General features: G+C 46.8%; 1 protein-coding gene across 1 annotated transcript in view; it reads left to right on the top strand.

Annotated features, from left to right (window-relative positions):
• arhgef49 (Rho guanine nucleotide exchange factor 49) overlaps positions 1–24,078 on the top strand; it is a 48,911-nt gene that overhangs the window by 16,350 nt on the left and 8,483 nt on the right. The window contains exons 3-6 of the mRNA XM_078552644.1: positions 427–2,234; positions 14,734–14,899; positions 17,826–18,033; positions 23,201–23,832. Of these exons, the coding sequence (XP_078408770.1) occupies positions 484–2,234; positions 14,734–14,899; positions 17,826–18,033; positions 23,201–23,832 (2,757 nt within the window). The 5' untranslated portion in view covers positions 427–483. The remainder of the gene's footprint in view (positions 1–426; positions 2,235–14,733; positions 14,900–17,825; positions 18,034–23,200; positions 23,833–24,078) is intronic.

Genomic DNA, 24,078 nt, shown 5'->3' with positions numbered 1-24,078 from the left:
TCTAATCGAGGGGTTCGGGTGGTTTATATATAGAATAACAGATACTCGGGAGTGAGTTACAGACTGGAATCTAATCGAGGGGTTCGGGTGGTTTATATATAGAATAACAGATACTCGGGAGTGAGTTACAGTCTGGAATCTAATTGAGGGGTTCGGGTGGTTTATATATAGAATAGCAGATACTCGGGAGTGAGTTACCGATTGGAATCAAATCGAGGGGTTCGGGTGGTTTACATCTATATTGATATATATTAATCTGATACTATATGGGACATCATGATCCAGATAGAAGAAATAATTGTACAGAGCATTCTACCAGAAAATAGTGTTTCACTTTACGCCCATGCAGACATTATGCTTTGTGTTGCACGAAGTCATTGGGGACAATAGTAATGGCCTTTCTGTATGTCTCTCTCTCTCCGACAGGATGCTCAGTCTCTTCTCCACAGTAGATAATTGGAGGTTTCAGTGTTCCAAGTCTCAATGCCAGATGTGAACACCAAACCATGTGACTTCTCCGGAGCAGCAGCTGCTCTCTGTGGCATGGACATTGGTCACTGCTCTGATGACCTGCCAGCGCATTTCCCCGTCCCAGAGCCAGATCCCGCCTTCCCGAGGGGAGCCGCTATGACGTACACCGCTAGCGTGCATGAGAGCCGGGTTGTCCCCTGTTGCCAGGATGGCATTTCCCTGAACGACGTGGGCTTGATGGGCTGCTCAGGCTCCACTGCACAGCCGGCGTGCTGCCACCTGCCAATGGAGCGCCTATGCCACACAAGGCCTGGAGGTTCCCCAGCCTTGGGGTGTGTGGCGGTGAATCCGGGAGCCAGGCTGTACAGGAGCTTGGAGAACCTTCACTGGGCTGTGGTCACCGAGGGAACAGGCCGGCCGTTCAGCCCACCTTGCCGGGCTGTGGAGAGGGAGTTTGTTTTTCACTGCCAGACTACGAGCGATTGGTATGAGGTTTCGACAGAGCGCCCGGACATCGGCAACCTGCTGCGCACTTGTGGGCAAGTACCCATCGGTCCCCATTCCAGGCCACCAGGGGTGAGGCACTTGCCGCCATTTGCCAAAGTGCCACAGTGGCTTTTTCCAACGATGAACGAGAAGGTCCTGAATGGTGATGCCAAAAGGGGGCTGAAGGAAAAGCTCAGGCTTCAGAGCAACAAGGCGACAGAGGTCAGTAAACCTGTCCGCCCGCAGGCCTTGCTTGGGGAGCTCACTTGGAAGGACTGGGCAGGAAGAGAGAACTGTGGGCACTGCACGTCCGGATTCGCAACGCGTTGTGGCGAAATGGCGAGAGATCCCTCGGCGGCCTCACAACATGGTGGCACAGCTTCTCAGCAAAGGTCGCAGAGATTGACCAGCCCTGCAGAAATCAAGGAGGAAGCCATGAGGAGATTAAAGCTACGGCGCCAGAACAGTACGCCAAACCTGATGACCCTACCTTCCAAGGAGGAAGGCAGCGAGGTTGTCAAGTCTCTGACCACAGAGCCACTGGGCGAATGTGAAAAGGATAGGCACGTGTCTCAAGGATCATCAACAGCAGCGCCTGAGAGGAGACGGAACTTCAAGGCGAGAGTCCACATCCCATCGTTTGAAGAGTTCAAAAAAATGAGGAAGAGGGAAAGGTGCCAGACTCCAAGCACCGAAACAGAGTTGCAGGGAAGTAAGGGGAAGAGCTTTGCCACTTTAAGTAGCCTGGGGATGAGGACAGTCAGCGGCAGTTGTCCATCGCTGACTAAGATGGAACACCAGGCTCCGCTGCGGAGGCCGTTGGCCAAATGCCAGGACCTCACTCGCTGTGACCACGGGCCCTGCTGCTGTTACTTGGAGCCCCGACAGCCTTGTCAGCAGATTGACCTCTTGCCCAGTGGGAATGGAAGCCCCAGCAAGACCTCTCCAGCCCCGCAAATCCTGGCGACGTCCAAGCTGGAAGAGCACCGTGCGTCTCCGGACCCTATCTGCACTAGCCCGGCTCCCGGGTTACCCTTGCAGACTGTAGCTCTTCCCCATGGGAGTGTGGAGCTGCTGAGCAGGCCAGGGATAGCAAACCAGAGAGGGTTCGGCCAAAGCGTTGGCGGCATGGAGAGGAACGTGGCGGGTGAGGCCCAGTTGTCTTGTTGTCCTTCGCTCCTACTGGAAGCAGCTGCGGATCTTTCTGGCTACGGCATTAAGTTTCAGCAGATGAAAGATGGCCTGATAGGGTCAGCCATTGACCTCATCAAAAAAAGGTAAGGCAAGCTATTAGCTGAACCTATGATCCTTCGCCAGTTGACCCGGTAGTAAATTAGCCACTTCCATTTGACCTTTAGCAGCTGCTCAGCTTACTTTGCCTCATTTCTCCTGGCCATATGAGGCATTCTCAACAGACGCAATAATATTAACGGTCTAATGGGATTTCAAACCATTAAATTAAACTGTCAAACCAACATGGAGTTTTTCCATATAAGATGCATGTGTCCTTGTCTACTACACAAACACAAAAGGTAAACATTATATGTGTGTGTGTGTGTGTGTGTGTCTGTATCTGTCATCCCCCTTTTCATCTTTGTGTTAAATTGCCCGTTAAGTGCAGGAAAGAGGAAATGGCTTTGCTTTGACTGTTTTGCAACCTTGAGTTCAGGAAAGAGAGAATAGATTGAGGCTGACGGTTAAAGGTGAATCAAGTTCAGAACGTCTAAACAAACAGGGGACATAATGCAAACTGGTTCCAGGCTCATTCTGTCATTCAGCAATTACACTGAGGGAGCCACAGACCCTGCAGCTTCTGGAAGGTTCTATACATCAGAAGCTGAACAGGAAATTCAGCAACGTTATTCAGACGTGACTGAGTCTGTTTATTTTGTTATTGAGGATTTTAACAGCAAAGCATTGAAGCATCGGCAGTCAGAGAAAGGCTGGGCGAACAAGGGCAGGGATGGAGGAGTAGAGAACAGAGAAGGAAACACAGGTGGAAGGAAGAGGGCAGGGATGGAGGAGAAAGGAACTGAGATGGAGGGAAGAGGGCGACAGAGATGGAAGAAAAGGGATGGAGGTTTAGCAGACAGGAGAGCAGGAAGTGGAGAGAAATGGAGAGAAGGAAACAGATGGAGAGAAGGGGACAGGAATGGCAGAAAGGGAGAGAGGATTAGAGGACAGGATGGAAAGAAGAGGAGAGGGATGGAGGGAACGGACCAGATGGAGGTAAGAGGGGCGAGATGAAGGGGACAAGGACAGTGATGGTAGAGACAAAGACGGTAATGGTGGATAAAATGACAGAGATAGAGGATAAGATGAGAACGAGTAGACCATTCAGCCCCTCACGCCTGTTTTGACATTCAGTTAGATCATGGCTGAAAAACGATAGGAAAGAGAGGCATCTGATCTGGAGATCAAATGGAATCAAGAAGGCAGGATAAATAAAATATGTGCCTAGGCATATAAGGTATCGGGTAGAATATCAGCCAGTTCTTTATCTTGGCGCTTGCCTTAATATTTAGGTAGGAGAGCTACAGTTAACTTCATTGCACCAAGTGTAGATGTATTAGCATTGAAGTAAAGGCACCAGGAAAACATTTCCTAAGACCCCATGAGTGCTAGCAAGGGAATTTTACTCAGCCAGTGTGCATCAGAAAATCCCGGAGGCTACATGCAAAGAAATTGCAGAGAGCACATCTCACAAAATTTATCCCACTTTCTGCGAGTCATTCAGACCCAGAACATCCAATTTTAAATCTCTGGTGCATGCTAAGTTAGCTGAACTCAGAAAGTCAATGGTGTCGGCGCATAATTGGCTGTGGATTAGAGGAAGGAAACTCAGTTACGTTTCTTATACCTGATTGTTCAGAGCTTAGAATCCAGGCATCTAAAGGGACAGCCACCAAGGATGGAGCGATGAAAATCTGGGATGCACAGGAGGCCAGAATTGTGGAGCGCAGATATTTTGGAGGGGCTTTTTAATTCCTTCACAGGATGTGGGCATCGCTGGCTAAGCCAGCATTTATTGCACATCCCTAATTGTTTTTGAGAAGGTGGTGGTGAGCTGCCTTCTTGAACTGCTGCAGTCCATGTGGTGTAGGTACACCCACAGTGCTGTTAGGGAGGGAGTTCCAGGATTCTGACCCAGCGACAGTGAAGGAACGGCGATATATTTCCAAGTCAGGATGGTGCGTGGCTTGGAGGGGAACTTCCAGGTGGTAATGCTCCCATGTGTCTGCTGCTGTTGTCCTCCGAGCTAGTGGAGGTTGCATGTTTGGAAAGAGCCTTGATGAGTTGTTGCAGTACATCTTGTAAGGCTGGAGGTGGTTACAGAGATAGGAAGGGGCATTGTCGTGGAAGGATTTGGACACAGTGCTGAGAATTTTGAAATCGAGGCATCACTGGACCAGGAGCCGATGTATAAAACTCTTTGCCTCTACCTCTCCCCCCTCCTTTAAGACACTCCTTTAAAAGCTATCTCTTTGACAAAGCTATTGGTCACCGGTCCTAATATCTCCTTGGATGGCTCAGTGTCAAATCTTGTTTGATGATTGTTCCTGTGAAATGCCCCAGTACATTTTGCTGCATTCAGGGTGTTACATAAATGAAAGCTGTTTTTGTTGCTCTTGCTTCCGTTTCGGGGAATGTAGCTTTGGTGCAATGCTTTTGCACTCAAGTGTCAGGGTCCATACTCATTATGAATGCTGGGCTCCACATGGACATCCCAAAGAGACCAGAAATGTCTTGATGTGTTTGGCCTCATTGAACCAGGTGGCATTAAAACGAAAGCCACCTCCCCCATTCTCAGTGGATTGTGGAATATTGACTGGCCTGCACCAAGGGATGAACACAAGCAACAGAAGAAGACAAGTTGTTCCTCTTGTTGAGAATGAAACAATTAAAAACGACTGTTGCATCAATCGAGTTCGCTCAGGCTCAGGGAGAAAAGTCTCTCTGTGGCGCTAATATGTGATTGCAGAAGATTGCAATCATGTAAATAGGACCTTCCAGAAGCATAGGTTCCTAATTCATGAATTCCACTGTGTATCTAGACAAGTGTTAAATATTTATGAAGCAAAATTCTTTTGTGGTGACTAATGGTGTCATCAATTGTCAAGTGTGACCCCTGGATCACTTACCGTCGACCTAAAGCTGACTGATACGAGCTAATATACCAGAGGGGCTAACACTTAACAGGGATCCCAGCTGATGTGCTTCAAAGAAACCCACCACTGCGGTTTTATCGAGATTGACTGCTCTCCGCTTTGTGGTCATTTTCTTTCAGCTGTCAGATTTTCTTCCCCTTCTCCAACTTCTTTTCTCTCATCCTCCTCTCATGGCGTCAAGATTCAGTGGGTGCCATTGGTTTTCTAGCAACTTGCCCAAGACCTAGAAACTCAACCTAGAAACATCACATCACAGTCGGGCTGAGCCCAGTGTTATCCTAACGTGATGCTCCATAAACACACACAACACACACACACACAACACATACACACACACAACACACACACACACACACACACAACACACACACAACACACACAACACACACACACAAAATACACACACACACAAAACACACACAACACACACACACAAAACACACACACAACACACACACAACACACACACACACAACACACACACACAACACACACACAAAACACACACAAAACACACACACAAAACACACACACACACAACACACACACACACACACAAAACACACACACACAACACACACACACACAACACAGACACACAAAACACACACACACAAAACACACGCACACAACACACACACACACAAAACACACACAACACACACACACAAAACACACACACACAACACACACACAACACACACACACAACACACACACACAAAACACACACACACAACACACACACACAAAACACACACAACACACACAACACACACACAAAACACACACAATGCACACAACACACACAACACACACAAAAAACACACACACAAAATACACACAACACACACACACAACACACACACAACACACACACACACAAAACACACACAATGCACACAACACACACACAACACACACACACAAAACACACACACACAGAACACACACAACACACACACACACACAAAACACACACACACACACAACACACACAACACCCACAACACGCACACACACAAAACACACACAACACACACAACACACACACACAAAACACACACAACACACACACAACACACACACACAACACACACACAACGCACACAACACACACACAACACACACACACACACGCACACAACACACACACGCATGCACGCACATGCACACATACACGCACACACACACGCACGCACACACTCATGCACACACGCACGCACGCACACACGCATGCACACACACACACATGCACACACACACACGCACGCACACACACACCCTCCAGCAGCTGATAGTGATCAGGAGCAAAATGTTTGGCCGATTGTGTTTTTTTCTAACTTTCTCCCTAGCTGAGATCATGTTCACAACAGATTGCCCCTGACTGTATAGTAAGCATAGATCAGGGATCAGAATGGGACCGCACCTATTTGCTTGGCTCAGGTGATGGCACTCTCACCTCCCAAGCAGAAGGCTCTAAGTTCCATTCACAAAAAGGCCTTGACTCTGTACTCTAAGCTGAGTTTCAGTGAAACACTTCAAACGGGAGCATAAAATGCTGGGGTGCAATCGATTTGACTGTTAACACTCAGCCCTTAATACTACCAGGAAGACAGGATGGGTGCGGGGGCAGTTCAGTAGCGGGTGACGAACACGACTCTGCCTGGGATGTGGAAGCCCTGTTGGTTTTAATGGTTAGACTCAAAACATGGTGCCCCAAGGGCAAATGCCACAGGCAGGAGCGGTTCACCTCATATTTCACAGAATCACAGAATGGTTACAGCATAGAAGGAGGCCATTCAGCCCATCATGACTGCATTAGCTCTCTGAAGGAGCAATTCACCTGGTGCCAATCCCCCTAGCCCTGCATATTCTTCCTTTTCAGATAGTAATCCAATTCCCTCTTGAAAGCCTCAATTGAACCTGCCTCCACCACGCTCTCAGGCAGTGCATTCCAGATGCATTGATTAGGGATGGGCAATAAATGCTTGCCTAGCCACCATCCCGTGAAAGAATAACAAAAAATAATTCCAGATCTTAAACACTCGCTGCCTGAGAAAAGTTTTTCCTCATGTTGCCTTTTATAACATGGCAGGTGATGTGTTCCAGGCGGACCAAAGCCACAAGGGAGACTTGGCCACACTGTCACAACAGTTTTGCAATTTGTATTTATTACGAGAAAATTTGTACACTGATTTCATAGAAACATACGTACAGACATAGTAAATAGGAGCAGGAGTAGGTCATTCAGCCCTTCGAGCCTGCTCCACCCCTCAATATGGTCATGGCTGATCCTCTACCTCAACACCATACTCCCACTCTCTCCCTTGACATCTTTAGAGTCTAGAAATCTATCTATTTCCTTTTTAAATATATTCAGTGACTTGGCCTCCACAGCCTTCTGTAGTAGAGAATTCCACAGGTTCACCACCCTCTAAGTGAAGAAGTTTCTCCTCATCTCAGTCCTTAATGACCTACCCCATATTCTGAGATTGTGACCCTCCCCCCAGCCAGAGGAAACATCATCCCTGCATCCAGCCTGTCCAAATCCTGTCAGAATTTCATATGTTTCAATGAGATCTCTCATTCTGCTAAGCTCCAGTGAATACGGGCCTAGTCGGCCCGATCTCCCCTCACACAACAATCCTGCCATCCCAGGAATCAGCCTGGTGAACCTTTGCTGCACGCCCTCTATGGCAAGTATATCCTTTCTTAGGTAAGGAGACCAAAACTGCACACAGTACTCCAGCTGTGGTCTCACCAAGACCCTGTACAGCTGCAGTAAGACATCCTTGCTCCTATATTCAAGTCCTCTCGCAATGAAGGCCAACATACCATTTGCCTTCTTAACTGCTTGCTGCACCTGCAACAAAAACAAAAATTGCTGGAAAAACTCAGCAGGTCTGACAGCATCTGTGGAGAGAAGGATAGAGTTAACGTTTCAAGTCCAGATGACTCTTAAGAACTAAAGAGAAGTAGAAATGTGGTGAAATATATACTGTCTAAGGGGGGGGTGGGACAGGTGAAGCTGGATGGAAGGCCAATAATAGGCGGAGGCAAAGAAGAGCTTGTGAAAGACGTCATAAACAAAAGGTCAAAGGGGTGGAGATGGTGGTGATACTGGCTAAAGGAGGTGCTAATGGTGACATTAAGAGTAGAAAGCAGGATGAGCAAGTGACAGATGGCCCTAGTGGGGGTGGGGTCCTACTCAGGCCCCCTCCCACAATTCTTTCTCCGGTACATCGATGACTGTTTCGGTGCCACTTCATATTCTCGCCTGGACCTGGAAAAATTTATTAATTTTGCTTCCAATTTCCACCCCTCCATTACTTTCACATGGTCCATCACTGACACTTCCCTTCCCTTCCTTGACTCAATTTCTGGTGATAGATTGTCCACCAATATTCATTACAAGCCCACCGATTCCCACAGCTACCTCAATTACAACTCTTCACACCCTGCTTCCTGTAAGGACTCCATCCCATTCTCTCAGTTCCTTCGCCTTCGTCGCATCTGTTCCGATGATGCCACTTTCCAAAACAGTGCTTCTGACATGCCTTCCTTCTTCCTTAACCGAGGTTTCCCATCCACGGTGGTTGACAGGGCCCTCAAACGTGTCTGACCCATCTCCAGCGCCTCTGCCCTCGCACTTTCCTCTCCCTCCCAGAACCATGATAGGGTCCCCCTTGTCCTTATTTTTCACCCCACCAGCCTCCGCAATCAAAGGATCATCCTCCGCCATTTTCGCCAACTCCAACATGATGCCACCACCAAACATTTCTTCCCTTCACCCCCCCCTGGCGGCATTCCGTAGGGATCGTTCCCTCTGGGTCCACTCCTCCATCACCCCCTACACCTCAACCCCCTTCCACGGCACCTTCCCATGCAATCGCAGAAGTTGCAACACCTGTCCCTTTACTTCCCCCCTCCTCACCGTCCAAGGGCCCAAACACACCTTTCAAGTGAAGCAGCATTTCACTTGCACTTCCCTCAATTTAGTCTACTGCATTCGCTGCTCCCAATGTGGTCTCCTCTACATTGGAGAGACCAAACGCAGACTGGGTGACCGCTTTGCGGAACACCTTCGGTCTGTCCGCAAGCATGACCCAGACCTTCCTGTCGCTTGCCATTTCAACACTCCACCCTGCTCTCATGCCTACATGTCCGTCCTTGGCCTGCTGCAATGTTCCAGTGAAGCTCAACGCAAACTGGAGGAACAGCACCTCATCTTCCAATTAGGCACTTTGCAGCCTTCCGGACTTAATGTTCAGTTCAATGACTTCAGACCATGAACTGTCCCCTCCATCCTCACCCCCTTTTTGATCCTCTTTTTTCAAATATTTATTTTTTAATTTTAATTTTTACATATACATTTTTCCCCACCCATTTCTATTATTATTTAAAAAATTTATTTCCATTCATTGTTTTATTCCCGCCTTTTAGCCTATTTTGATCTTTACTCCCACAGCATCCCCTCCCCCCACCCCACCCCAACCAGGGCCATCTGTCACTTGCTCATCCTTTGCTTTCTACTTTTAATGTCACCATTAGCACCTCCTTTAGCCAGTATCACCACCATCAACACCCCTTCGACCTTTTGTTTATGACATCTTTTGTAATCTCTCCTTTGCCTCCACCTATCACTAGCCTTCTATCCAGCTTCATCTGTCCCACCCCCCCTTAAACAGTATATATTTCACCACATTTCTACTTCTCTTTAGTTCTGAAGAAGTGTCATCTGGACTCGAAACGTTAACTCTGTCCTCTCCACAGATGCTGTCCAACCTGCTGAGTTTTTCCAGCAATTTTTGTTCCTGTTTCAGATTTCCAGCATCTGCAGTATTTTGCTTTTATCTTGCTGCACCTGCGTGCTTGCTTTCAGTGATTTAGAAGTAATGAGTCCACTAACACCTTTAGAATTTTTTTAAAAATTAAAACATGTATGAACAAAAGAAAAGATTTCAAGCACATACATAAGATTACAGTTACTTAATACAATAACAAATCCCAAAATTCCTAATTAACCTGACTCCCAGCTATATACCCACTTTAAGGCAACAGTCCCAAAATAGATTTTAAATTTAAATGTACAAGCCAGCAAGTTTGCCATAGTACCCACATGACAGTGGAATTGCAAAGGATTTTTAGCACAACTTTAGTTACTGGACACAGCAGACTTCTGCAAAAGTGGCTAGTGTCTTCGTCCAAGTCTGTCACATTGTGTACCTTTCAGGATTTTACAGGCCACACCCCTACATAGTCTTCCATCCCTCTTAAATATATTTTCTCCTTCTTTAATGTGTAAATTCCATTGTTCTATATGTTTTTGGAAATTTACTTTTCTCACAATATAAAAACATTTCATGTTGCCAATTTGGTCAATACCTTTGGGAAAAATAAACATACTGCTTGGCCTTGCTTATCTTGTTAGGTGTAAACACCCTATCACTGCTTTGAAACCCAAACAACCCGTTCACTTTTCTACAAATCCAAATTTCCTTCACACTCTACATGCTAAACCCTCATCCATGTTTATTCATTAGCACTTCAAATGCTTTTTACCCCTAACTTCTTTTGATAATTTCAAGCTTGCAGTCTAGCTGAATCTAATTCAATTAAATCATACAGACAGAACCATCTACACTCACACCCATAAACCTACTTTACAATAAACCACAATAATATGATGAAAAAGATGTGTTAGTTTCATGACAGCCATTGTCCTTTTGCTGATTACTTTGAGACCGTGAATAATGGAATGTTTCTGACAACAAAAAGCATATATGGGCACTCGATGAGGTGGAAATAAGATTAACACGGTCAATATCGGGTTATAACAATCAGGGAAAATTGAACAGGCTGCTTTTTTCCAGAAAAGAGAATGTTGAGGGGTGACCTGACAGAAGTCTTTAAGATTCTGAAAGGGTGTAATAGATTAGAGGTAGAGAAAATGTTTCCATTTGTGAGGAGTCAGAAACTAGAGGACATTACTATAAGAGAGTCCCACTAATAAATCCAGTAGGGAATTCAGAATAGAGGGGGAAGGGTGGGAGGAAAGAGGCAAAATTAGGACCTCAGCATCTGAATTCGCCCACAAAGAACAACATCATAAGTCTAGAATTGTAAAAGGTGTCAATAATTGTAACCAGGGGCAGAATCTATGGCTCGGGAAGCGGGGGCGGGGCCTGCTCGCTGAGGCGTAAAATGACCCGCGGTGATGTCGGGCGTGCGTCCCGATGTCACCGCGCGTCATTCAGATTTTCAGTCCGGCGGGCGCTCACCTGAGTCGGCTGCGCATCCGCCGAACGGTCAAAGGCCTATTAAGGCCAGTTAAATATCAATTAAAACAATAAACTGAGCTGCCCATCCAGCCTTAAGGTTGACGGGCAGGCGAAGAGCCCAGGCGGCCTTCGCATTTTTCATGGAACCTCATCCACGGGATGAGGTTTCATGAAGGGTTTTAAAGTCTTGTAAAAAATTCTCAATAAAATTAATAGACATGTCCCAGCTCATGTGACAGTTTCACATGAGGGGACATGTCTTGAAATTTTTTTTTCCTTTATTAAATTTTCCTGAACTTAAACTAATCTCCCTGAGGCAGCTCTGTGCATCAGGGAGATTTCTGCGCTCTTTCGCGTGCATGCGCAGACTCAGGCACCCTCCGCCTGCACAGGGAGCGCTCAGCGCTTCCAGGCGGGCGTCACGCTGGGCAGGGCTTAATTGGCCTGCCCTCATAAAATGGTGGCGCACAGCCGATCATGGGTGGCGATTGGCTGCGCGCATGTCTGCCCAACACTCCCCAGATGGGGAGACAATTCTCCCCCAGGAGAATTGCTGGCTATTGCGGGGATACATCTCCCATTGTTTGGCTCAGTGTTACACAGGGAAGCTTGCAATTTTTTATTCTTTCATGAGATGCAGATGTCAGTGGCTAGGACAGCATTTATTGCCCATCCTTAATTGCCCTTGAGAAAGTGGTGGTGAGCTGCCTTCTTGAACTGCTGCAGTCCATGGAGTGTAAGCGCAGTGTGCTTTTGACCTCTCAGTCATGGTGGAATGAGGGATTGTTCAGTGTATCTATTTAAGGTAATCTCTGCATTTGCAATAAATGAACTTGCACTGTGAGCAATGGGAATGAACACCAAAAGTTTGGGAGATGGTGGTGTAGTGGTAAAGTCAGTGAACTGGTATTCCACAGGCCCAGGCTAATGTTCTGGTGACAGGGGTTCAAATCCCACTAAAGCAGCTGATGGAATTTAAATTCAATTAATAAAATATGGAATTGAAAGCTAGTCTCAGTAATGGTGACCATGAAGCCATCATTGATTGTTGTTTAAAACCCAAATGGTTCACTAATGTCCTTTAGAGAAGGAAATCTGCCATCCTTACCTGGTCTGGCCTACATGTGACTCCAGATCCACAGCAATGTGATTGACTCTTCAAATGCCCTCTGAAATAGCCTAGCAAGTCATTCAGTTCAAGTGGAATCAGGGGTGGGCAGTGACACACACAGCCCATGAAAGAATTAAAAAAATACAAATTCCTCTCCCTGCTATTTTAGGCATTGACCCATTTATTTTGAGCAAGTTAAAGACTTTCCTAAAGTAGCAAGGAGGAAGGGTTTGATTAAAGGGTGGGACAGTACAGTGAGAAACACTTTCTCTTATTTATTCATACATGGGACATGGGCATCTCTAGCATTGATTGTCCATCCTTAATTCCTGTGAGAGGGTGGTGATGAGCTGCCTTCTCGAACCGCTACAGTCTGTCCCGGTGCTTAAGATGATTGAGAGGCTTAGAATGAGGGGAAATAGATACGAGATTAAATATAAGAGCTTTAGGACAGAGAGCAGGAGAAATTTATTTAATGAGGTTCGAAAATGCACGACCAGAGTTAGAGATTGAAGCAGAGATCATGTCAACATTTAAGAATAGGTTAGGTGATTGAGGGAGAAGGGAGACATAGGCCGGGATTTTTCACTGCCGCTTAAAGTCCAATGGACTTTTGGCTGACTCTCCAAATTTTCCATTCCCGCCGACAACAGGTCCCACTGCGGGCATGACCGGAAAATCCCGGCCATTGAGATAAGCTAACGGAGTAAGCACATGGTGCTATGCTGTTCGTGTGAAGGATAAACTCAGATTGGGACTGGTTGAGCAGAACAATTAACCTGTTTCCATGTTGTAATGTGTTTTCCCCAGGTTAGCTATTGGAAGCACTTTGTCCGCCAGCCATTCTAGCCTTACTGCCAGGAACTTTCCCTAACGTTCAATGCTCTGCCCCTGGGTCAGAAGGCTATGGCCTGAATCTTGCGTTTGTTGGGTGTGTGTGATTGGCGGGCCCGGAAGCGGACATGAAATGGTGCGATCAGCCCCTGAACGCAATTTCACACAGGTTGGCCCATTAATGGCCAGCCAGTATGAAACATGCGCTGAGAAAGCCTCAGCGCTGCCGGGGCAGAGGGAGGTCTGGGGGGGCAGTCAGGAAGAGGGACAACAAAAGTGAAGGTGGGGGAGTGCACTTCTAGCGAGCTCCCTGAAGGCAGACAGCTGCTGCGGAGCTGCCTCAGGGAATGGAGTGGACAGATTAAACGGCAAGAAAAAAATGCACCTATGCATTTGTCAATGCAGCACATTCAAGGACCTGACAGCAGAACTCAAGAAACATCTGTCCCCAGATATTTTTTTAAATTATTTTTGTTATATTTCGCCCTGGACATTTCATCCTGCCAATCCTGGATCGAGGTTTCAGGTAAAATGTAAAGGCCGCCTGGCCAATTGGCCCGTCCACCAACCATAAAAGTGGATGGGCTAATAAAATCGATTTCAATTGCTTCCTTAATGGGCTTAATTGTTGGCGGACACGCTTCTGACTGCTGTGCAAGCCCGCCGAGTGAAATATCGCACCAGTGCGCGATGACGTTGGGGTGCGTACCCAAAGTCTTCTCATGCAATTTCTCGTGCTGTCAGGTCAGGCCACGCCCGCACAACCAGCGTAAAATTCTGGCCTAGGGGTTTGAGTCTAAGAGAGAACGGAAAATCAAGGGTGAAGCACCCAGTGCCAGTGCTGAGGGACTGCTGCACTGTCAAAGGTGCTGCCTTTTGAATGCAATGTTAAACTGAGGCACCATCTGCCCTCTGAGGTGGTTGCAAAAGATCCCTTGACATTATGTTGAAGAAGGGCAGAGGAGTTCTCCTCAATCTTCTGCCCAATATTTATCCCTCAATCAACATCACTAAAACAGAAGAGATTATCCGATCTTTGTCACATTGTTCCCTCCCGAATTTTGCTGTGCACGAATTGGTTGATGTGTTTCTCTACATCACAACAGTGACTGCACTTCAAAAGCTCTTAATGAGCTGTGAAGTGCTCTGGGGCATCCTGAGGTCACGAAAGATGCTATGTAAATGCAAGTCTTTTCCTTTTTTTTCAACGCATGCAACAAGTATACATCCCAGTATCGGAACTATCACAGAAGGCTTTTAACATGCAGTGTGTGAGTCTGAACTGGAACTAACTGTACGACTCGTGCTCTGAAAGATTGCAATTAAAGAATTTGGCTGTGGGATTTGTTTTGATCAATGCGTTCTGCTTCCTTTAACAGCTGCACTGCAGAATCTGCAGCCGTACAATCATCCCATCACCAGGAACTGGATGACATCACCGTCAATGAGCAGGACAATCAATCAGGCCTGGTTTCCATGGCAACCCTGGATTGCAGTGCAGAAGGCAATCGGAAGCCTGCTGGTGTTCATCGGCAGACAGACTGTGTAAATAAGCTGGGTCTTTATTGCTTTTGGCTGTGAGGCGAGGACACTTAGACGAGCCGAAGATTTACCCTAGTGGGCAAGCGAATAAGATGAGGAAGCTTGTTGGGGACTAATTGCAGCTTGAACCAACACAATCTGCCTTAGATGTCAGTTGTGTGGCGACTTGACGCATTGTGTTGTTGATGAACTCTTGAGAGAGGCAATGGTGGGAACGTGGCAACATGGGGAGTTGCTAGTCACAGGAAGACCACGGTCTATCGAGACTGCCTTTTACCATCCTGGTAGTCGCATAAAACAATGATAATGGAGTTGTTGGCTAACCGTAGTGATCAATCTATATCAATTAGTCTACAACAGACCCTGACATGTGGCGAGGAGAACCGTGTCGAGAGATTCAGATGGTTGCTATACAGAACAGTGAATGCCCAGGAGTGAGTTACGAGCTGGAATTTAATCAAGAGGTTTTGGTGTTTTGTGTAAAGAATAATGGATAACAAAGAGTGAGTTACAGACTGGAATCTAATCAAGGGGTTCAGATGGTTTAGCAAAAGCATTGTACCTCGGATGCTGGAAATCTGAAATAAAAACCGAAAGTGCTGGAAATACTCAACAGGTCTGGCAGCATCTGTGGTGACAGAAATAGAGTTAACGTTTTAGGTCGTTAGTCTTTCATCAGAATTGGAAGAAGTTAGACATGTAACAAATTTTAAGCGACTGCAGAGGCAAGGGAAGGGAGGGAGGGGGGGGGAAAAGAGCAAGTGGGAATGTCTGGGATGTGGAGGAAGGCGGGAGAGATTGAATGACAAAAGAGATAATAGTACAAGGCAAAGGGGGGGGCGGTATTGGGACATGACGGTTCGAGAGGAGGTGTGAAAGGATCATTTGCAACAGCTGCTGCCAGAGAAAATTAAGTTAATCTGAAATTGTTGAACTCAAAGATGCAAAGTGTCTAATTGAGGGATGAGGTGTTGTTCCTCGAGCTTCCATTGAGCTTCATTGGAACAGCAGAGCAGACCGAGGACAGAGAGGTCAGAGTGGGAGAGAGAATTAAAATGACAGGCGAACCAGAAGCTCAGGGCCACACTTGCAGACTGAATGGACAAGTTCAACAATGGAATTAGTTAATCTACATTTAGTCTCCCAAGTGTAGAGGAGACTACATCGTGAGCAGTGAATGTACTAAAATGGAAGAAATACAAGTAAATTGCTGCTTCACCTGGATGGAATGTCTGGGGCCCTGGATGGTGGGAAGGTTGGAGATGAATGGGCAGGTGTTGCATCCCCTGCACTTCCATGAGAAGGTGCTGTAAGAAGGAGAAGTGGTATTGGGGGTGAACTGAGGAGTGGACCAGAGTCACGGAGGGAACACTCCCTTGGGAATGCTGAAAGGCCAGGGAAAGGTGTGTTTGGTGGCAGCATCAAGCTGGGGGTGGTGGAAATGGCAGAGGGTGATCCATCGAATACTGATGCTGGTGGGGTGGGGAGTGAGTGCAAGGGGAACCCTATCGTAGTTCTGGGAGGAAGGGGAAGGGCAGTAGTACGAGAAATAGGATGGAACTGTCCGATATATGAATTCCAAATATAGGTCAGAATTTTGCCCTCATTGGCCGGGCTCGGCGGGGGTGAGCGGGAGCGCCCGCGATCAGGCCGTGACCGCGATTTCACCCTGACGGGGCCAGTTAAGGCCCGCCTGGCATGAAACACGTGCTGCAGCGCTGCCTGTGTGGAGAGGGGAGGAGGGCGAGCACACAAGTTCGCGCGTGCGCACAATGAAAGCTCCCTGAGGCACAGAGCTGCCTCAGGGAGCTGAAGATTTAAAAAAATTAAAATAAAGAATTTTGAAATGTTAAAAAAACATGTCCCCTCGTGTGACTCTGTCACATGAGCTGGGGGACATGTTATGCATGAAATTACTAAACTTTTTTATTTGCCTTTGGAAACCTTATCCGGCCTGTGGCTGAGGCTTCCTAACAAATCCAGAGGCTGGTTGGCCTCTTCGCCTGCCCGACGACGGTAAGATTGGACAGGCAGCAAAAAATTGAACTTAATTATTACTTTAATGGCCTTAATAGGCCTTTTAATTGTTGGCGGCGCACTGCCAGCTCCCGCACCCCCCAGACCGAAATATCGCACGAGTTCACCCAACATCATCGTGGGTCATTGTGCACTCATTCAGGTCAGGCACGCACCCGCCCATCAAGCAAAAAATTCTGGCCATAGAATAATGGGATTGCAAGACAGGAATAAAAGTCGTTAGTAGAGATCTGGAAGTACCCAGCAGGTCAGGCAACATCTGTGGTAGAAGATCAGCCACGATCTGTTTGAATGGTGGAGCTAGCTCGAGGGGCCGAATGGCCCCCCTCCTGTTCCTATTTCCTATGTCCCTAAACAGGGTTAACATTTCAGGTCAACGTCCTTGCATCAGTACAGGAAGATGTTGGAGGCTTAAGCAAGTACAGAGGCAGGAACGAAGAACATTGGGAGAGAGGGTGAGGAAGGGACAAAGTGAAGGTCTGCAATAGGACGGAGGGCAGGAGTGTTGAATTGACAGGCAAGGGATGAAGGCAAAAAGGGATGGCAATGAGGCAAGTAAAGAAATAAAAGATGGGTCCAGAGACGGTGGAAAAGTTTAAAGTGGAATAGCAGAGGGGGAAAGAAACATGAAAAATCTGGAAAAGAGGAGAGGGCTCCTTTAGCCTGGGAATGTTACAGAGAAAGGGGGTAGATGCGGACCACCCCACTAGCTGTGTGATGAAGGGATCCCCAGATCTCAAGCAGAAAACCCCAAACCTCCTCGTCTCCCAGTAGCTCGGGTGCAGCCACCCTCCTGTATCAGCCCCAGAGGTAGAACCACAACTCCTTTCTGATGTTGAGTTAATTTTTCCTTCCACAATTGTCTTGACTTTTCCCGATTCCTTTTCCTCAGCACTCCCTCCCTGGATGTCGCAGGTCCAGCTCTGATGCAGCCTATGGGACCACGGAGACCGCCAAGGCCCAGCGCGAGTGCCGCCTGCGCCCCCACTTCAGTGACCCCATGCCAGCCGATGCAGTCAAGCGGAAGCAGCTGGAGATGAGGATAGCGGCTGCCGCCTGGGGCCTGGGCCAGAAGAGACGCCAAGACAAGGATTGCAGCGGTGGGAATAAGTAGAACGCCCGGTGTTGGAATTCAAGGTGTTGGGTGGCTCCATTGGGTAGCGGTCTTGCCTTTGAGTGAGAAGGTGTCAAGTTCTGCTTCAGAACACATAGCAGAGAAATCCGTTCGCGTTGTGGTGCTACGCTGACTTACACGATTCCCCGGGGCAGAGAGTGCCACAGGTTGCTATCTGCGGAGCCCGCTTGGCATCGGCCGTTGATATCATTAAACGTATTTCTTCCCCTTAATCTAGATTGACACTCCGGTGCCACTGCTGAGGGGGTGCTGCACTGTCAGCGATGCTGTCTTTCAGGTGAGATGTGAAACTGAGGGCCCACCTGCCCTCTCAGGCAAATGTAAAAAATCCCAAGGCCGCATTTGGGAGACATGTATAGGTGAGATTTCATCTCACTCAAAACCCATTCACTTGCACAGGGTTAAAATCAGACCCATAGTTTAATGCGAAAGATGGCACCTCTGACAGTGCAGCATTCCCTCTGTACTGCACTGGGAGTGTCAGCTAAGATTCAGTGCCTAAGTTTCTAGAGTGGGATTTGAACACACAACCTTCTAACTCAGAGGAAGTAGCAGTACCCATTGAGCCAAAGTTGACAGCAAGTCATATGTTTCAAAGTTAAATATTGTTGAAAAGAAAGACATGAAGGAACATGCTGTTTTGTAATAGGCAGAGTACAGACTGTACTCAACCAGCCCACACTTGCAAAACCCAAAGCAGATCGTCTACTATTAGATGTGATTACACGATTAGGCAGCACTTGCTGAACAACCCTGAGTGTGCTAATAGCTAGACTAACAACCAATTTCAGATAATCAGTCGAGCTCATAATGAGGCTCATTTACATTTGCTAGAAGCGACATACATTCACACACAGGGACCCGTTCTCTGCAAACAAAAGGAACATGTTCAAGCCCTGTGATTTTTTTGAGCCACCCGGGAGCTTGGGGAGCCTATAATTCCCCATTGCTTTCTCCATGGCAACGCCTCGGCCAATCAGAGTCGACTTGCCAACCAATCACACCCTTTTATCCCATAGTACAAATTGTGATTGTTTGAAATTTTGGCATTTTTGTGTTTGTCCTTACAAGGTTGCAAGATAAAAAGCTTCAGCGACTTGTCTCTCTTTCCAGCAATATTCAAGTTCTGCACTATCAAGCGACTGTTTGTTTCAAAGTTCTACAAAATTGCAATTCCTGCATCATTGTGCTTGTGAAGAGGAATCAGGTACAGGGTGGGGGAGGGGAACCCGAGGAATTTCGGCTCTTCCGGCCCTGATTCCTGGCTTTTCCAGTGGAGGGGACAATAGTGCAGGTGCATTATAATGCCACCACAGTGTCTCAGGGGTACCAAGTCAGAAGACTACTGAACAGGTCCAAAGCGCAAACCCTGCTCTGTGTTGAGCTGGCCAGTGTCAGACAGAAGGAGTGCCACAAATGGGTTACAAAGGTGGGGGATGAGTCAACCAGAGCTCCCATTCCAGTGTGCAGTTGAGCGATCCACTTAGGATTATTGGATGACGGGAGAGTATGGCAGGGCTTCGATGCCTCTCCCACTCCCCATTCCAAATCAACTAACTTAGCGAGGTTCCCCCTTATGTGAGAAAATATCACTTGGGTCTAAATCCTCTGGAGTCTCGAAGAATGAGAGTTGATTTTATTGAAGTGTAAAATACTCTGAGAGGGTTTGACAATGCAGAGGCTGAGGAGCTGCTTCCCCGCCGACTGGAGAAAGGGTCATAGTTTCAGGATAAGAGGTCGGCCATTTTGCACTGGGACAAGGTGACCGCGTGCGCAGAAACAGCAGAAGATATTGCCGGGTCCCATGCATGCGCAGAAACGAGTAAAAGCAGAAATCTGGGACAAAACGTGTGCCAGGAAGGCATGACCCAGGAAGTTGCCCACCCTAGACTGAGATGAAGTGAAATGTCTTCACTTGTGAATCTTTAGAATTCTCCACCACAGAGAGCTATGGATGCTGGTCGGTGACTGATAGACAGAGATTGAGAGATTTTTGGACTCTAAGGGCAGGATCTTCTGGTCGGCGAGCGGGAGGGGTGGGGTCCACTCGCCAAAGTGTCAAATGACACGGGATGGTGTTGGGTGGAACTTCCGACGTCACCCCGCATCATTTCCATTTTCAGGTCAGCGGGTGCGCAGTCGAATCAGCTGTGCGCCCACCAACCTGTCAACGGCCAATTGAGACCATTTAAAAAGTACTTAACGTAATTAATGGATCTGCCCGTCCAACCTTAGGGTTGGTGGGCAGGCCGGGAGCCCTGGCAGGCTTAAGAAGAAGCATGAAACTTCATCCACGGGCAGGATGAGGTTTCATGAGGGTTTTTAAATATTTAATAAAGGTTTCACTAAAAGCGATGGACATGTCCCAACTCACGTGACAATGTCCCATGAGGGGACATGGCAGCGAAATTTTGTTTTCGTCGCTAACATTTTTAAATTTGGAGCCGATCTCCCTGAGGCATCACTTAGCCTCAGGGAGCTGAGTGCGCTCTTTGGCGCGCACGCACAAAAGAGCAGACTCCCAGCTGAGGGAAACCCCCGTCCCCGCCCACACGGGGAGCGCATAGCGCTTCCTGGCGGACGTCACGCTGGGCAGGCCTTAATTGCCCTGCCCACGTAAAACAGCAGCGCACCCCATTTGGGGGCGCCAATCAGAGGCATGCCTGCCCGCTCCCGCTCCTGCATATCCCCCCCAAGGGGGGGAGGGGAAAGTGAATCAAGAGACATGGTGATAGGGCAGGAAAGTGGAGTTATTGTAGAAGATCAAACTATGATCTTGTTGAATGGCGGAGTAGGGTCGAGGGGCTGTGTGACCTACTCCAGCTCCTATTTCTTCATTTTTTATGTACTAGAGATTGTTTGCTACAGGAGGAGCTCTTGCGAGTGGATGTGTTCTGATCCTATGTCCAAATGTCCTTTTGCCCTTCTGAAGTCTACAGAAGTATAGAAATGAAAGATTGAAAGGATTTTAACTGATATTGAGAGACATGAGAGTAGGAGTAATTACTGTGAAGAATGAGTACTTACTAATAGATTTATACCTTGGGTATATAGCAATAATTTAACCTACACTGATTCTAAAATGTTGATATTTTTAATTTTATGATATCACGCACTATTTCCCAATTGACAGTCTGTGTTAATATTCCACAACACTGTGTGATGATATTAAATGACGATCTTTGTTACTATTAAATGATACTGTGTACTAGTATGCCATGATGGTGTGTGTTAATTTCCCATGTTGATGTGGATTAATTTCCAAGACGATGTGTGTTAATATCTCCTGACGATGTGTGTTAATATCCCCTGACTATGTATGTTAATATCCCCTGACTATATGTGTTAATATACCCTGACTATGTGTGTTAATATCCCCTGATAATATGTGTTAATATCCCCTGACTATGTGTGTTAATATCCCCTGACTATGTGTGTTAATATCCCCTGATAATATGTGTTAATATCTCCCGACGGTGTGTGTTAATATCCCCTGACTATGTGTGTTAATATCCCCTGATAATATGTGTTAATATCCCCTGACTATGTGTGTTAAAATCCCCTGATGGTGTGTGTTAATATATCCTGACGATGTGCGTTAATATATCCTGACGGTGTGTGTTAATATATCCTGACGGTGTGTGTTAATATATCCTGACGGTGTGTGTTAATATATCCTGATGGTGTGTGTTAAAATCCCCTGATGGTGTGTGTTAATATATCCTGACGATGTGTGTTAATATCTCCTGATGGTGTGTGTTAAAATCCCCTGATGGTGTGTGCTAATATATCCTGACGGTGTGTGTTAATATTTCCTGACGGTGTGTGTTAATATATCCTGACGGTGTGTGTTAATATTTCCTGACGGTGTGTGTTAATATATCCTGACGGTGTGTGTTAATATATCCTGACGTTGTGTGTTAATATTTCCTGACGGTGTGTGTTAATATCTCCTGACGATGTGTGTTAATATCCCCTGACGGTGTGTGTTAATATATCCTGACGGTGTGTGTTAATATATCCTGACGGTGTGTGTTAATATCCCCTGACGGTGTGTGTTAATATCCCCTGACGGTGTGTGTTAATATGTCCTGACGATGTGTGTTAATATATCCTGACGGTGTGTGTTAATATATCCTGACGATGTGTGTTAATATTTCCTGACGGTGTGTGTTAATATTTCCTGACGGTGTGTGTTAATATCCCCTGACGGTGTGTGTTAATATATCCTGACGGTGTGTGTTAATATCCCCTGACGGTGTGTCTTAATATCTCCTGACGGTGTGTGTTAATATATCCTGACGGTGTATGTTAATATATCCTGACGGTGTGTGTTAATATATCCTGACGGTGTGTGTTAATATCCCCTGACGGTGTGTGTTAATATATCCTGACGGTGTGTGTTAATATATCCTGACGATGTGTGTTAATATATCCTGACGGTGTGTGTTAATATCTCCTGATAGTTTGTGTTAATATTTCCTGACGGTGTGTGTTAATATATCCTGACGGTGTGTGTTAATATCCCCTGACGGTGTGTGTTAATATCCCCTGACGGTGTGTGCTAATATCCCCTGACGGTGTGTGTTAATATATCCTGACGGTGTGTGTTAATATATCCTGACGGTGTGTGTTAATATATCCTGACGGTGTGTGTTAATATATCCTGACGTTGTGTGTTAATATCTCCTGACGGTGTGTGTTAATATATCCTGACGTTGTGTGTTAATATATCCTGACGGTGTGTGTTAATATTTCCTGACGGTGTGTGTTAATATATCCTGACGGTGTGTGTTAATATCTCCTGATAGTGTGTGTTAATATTTCCTGACGGTGTGTGTTAATATATCCTGACGGTGTGTGTTAATATCTCCTGACGATGTGCGTTAATATATCCTGACGGTGTGTGTTAATATCCCCTGATGGTTTGTGTTAATATCCCCTGACAGTGTGTGTTAATATCCCCTGACGGTGTGTGTTAATATATCCTGACAGTGTGTGTTGCTATTCATGGTCGCGTGTTGGTCTCTCCAACATGGTACCACAGTGTCAATGAATATAATTCGCTTTTATGTATCCAGTGCATCACAAAATCTAATAGCGGTTGTAATTTTATGATCTCCGATACACAGATCCACTTTCCAACCCATCCAGTAGGACGGCTGACTGCTCTTTGAGTTCAAAGCCAAGAGACTGCCACCTGGGACCTGGCTCTGGCCACAGATCGAAGCATCGCTGGAGTAACCTGAGCACAGACAGTGGCGTGGTGGGACTAAATGACAGGAGCGAAGAGAAGGAGGACGAGGAGGATGAGCGGTCAAGGAAGAGCAAACCGGCGGAAGTGGAGAGAGCGGACAGTGGTATTGGGCCGGCCATGGCCAAGAAATGGAAAAGCCGGGTGGGGGAGACGGCGCGCTCCGTGCAGGCCTGGGTGGCTTATCGACCCTGTGTCGACTGCGGGGAGAGAGACATCTCGGAGGCAGACCCAAGGGGCGCGGTGAAGAGACTGGAAAACCTCTGTGGCCAGTGCGCAAAGCGCAGAACCGAGCGTAAAGAGGCCATCCTGGAGTTCGTCAACACAGAATCCAGCTATGGGGAAGACCTACGCATCATCAAAGAGGAGTTTTACCTCCCCATGCAGGCGGCTGGACTCCTGACCCCAGAACAGCTAACTGTGATCTTCAGTAACATACAGGAACTCATAGAGGTCAACGAGAGGTTTCTGGAGCGGCTGCATGACTCCACTGAGCAAGCATTTGATCAGGTGAGCAAGCACCTGCATAGAAACATCCAAATAACAGCTTCCCCTCTCTTTAATGCTCGAAATAGACTTGGAATAACAAGATCTTATACTTAAATAGCACCTAATACAACTTCCCAAAGCACTTTACAGCCAATGAAGTATTTTTGAAGTGTAGTCACTGTTGGAATGTAGGAATCATGGCAGCTAGTTTGTACACAGCAAGCTCCCACAAGCAGCATTTTGATAATAACCTGATAATCCGTTTTT

This window comes from Cetorhinus maximus, chromosome 11 (assembly GCF_964194155.1).
Source record: "Cetorhinus maximus chromosome 11, sCetMax3.hap1.1, whole genome shotgun sequence".
Classification (NCBI taxonomy): Eukaryota; Metazoa; Chordata; class Chondrichthyes; order Lamniformes; family Cetorhinidae; genus Cetorhinus; species Cetorhinus maximus.
The sequence above is the reverse complement of the archived record's forward strand: the minus strand, read 5'-3'. Positions and strand labels throughout refer to the sequence as shown.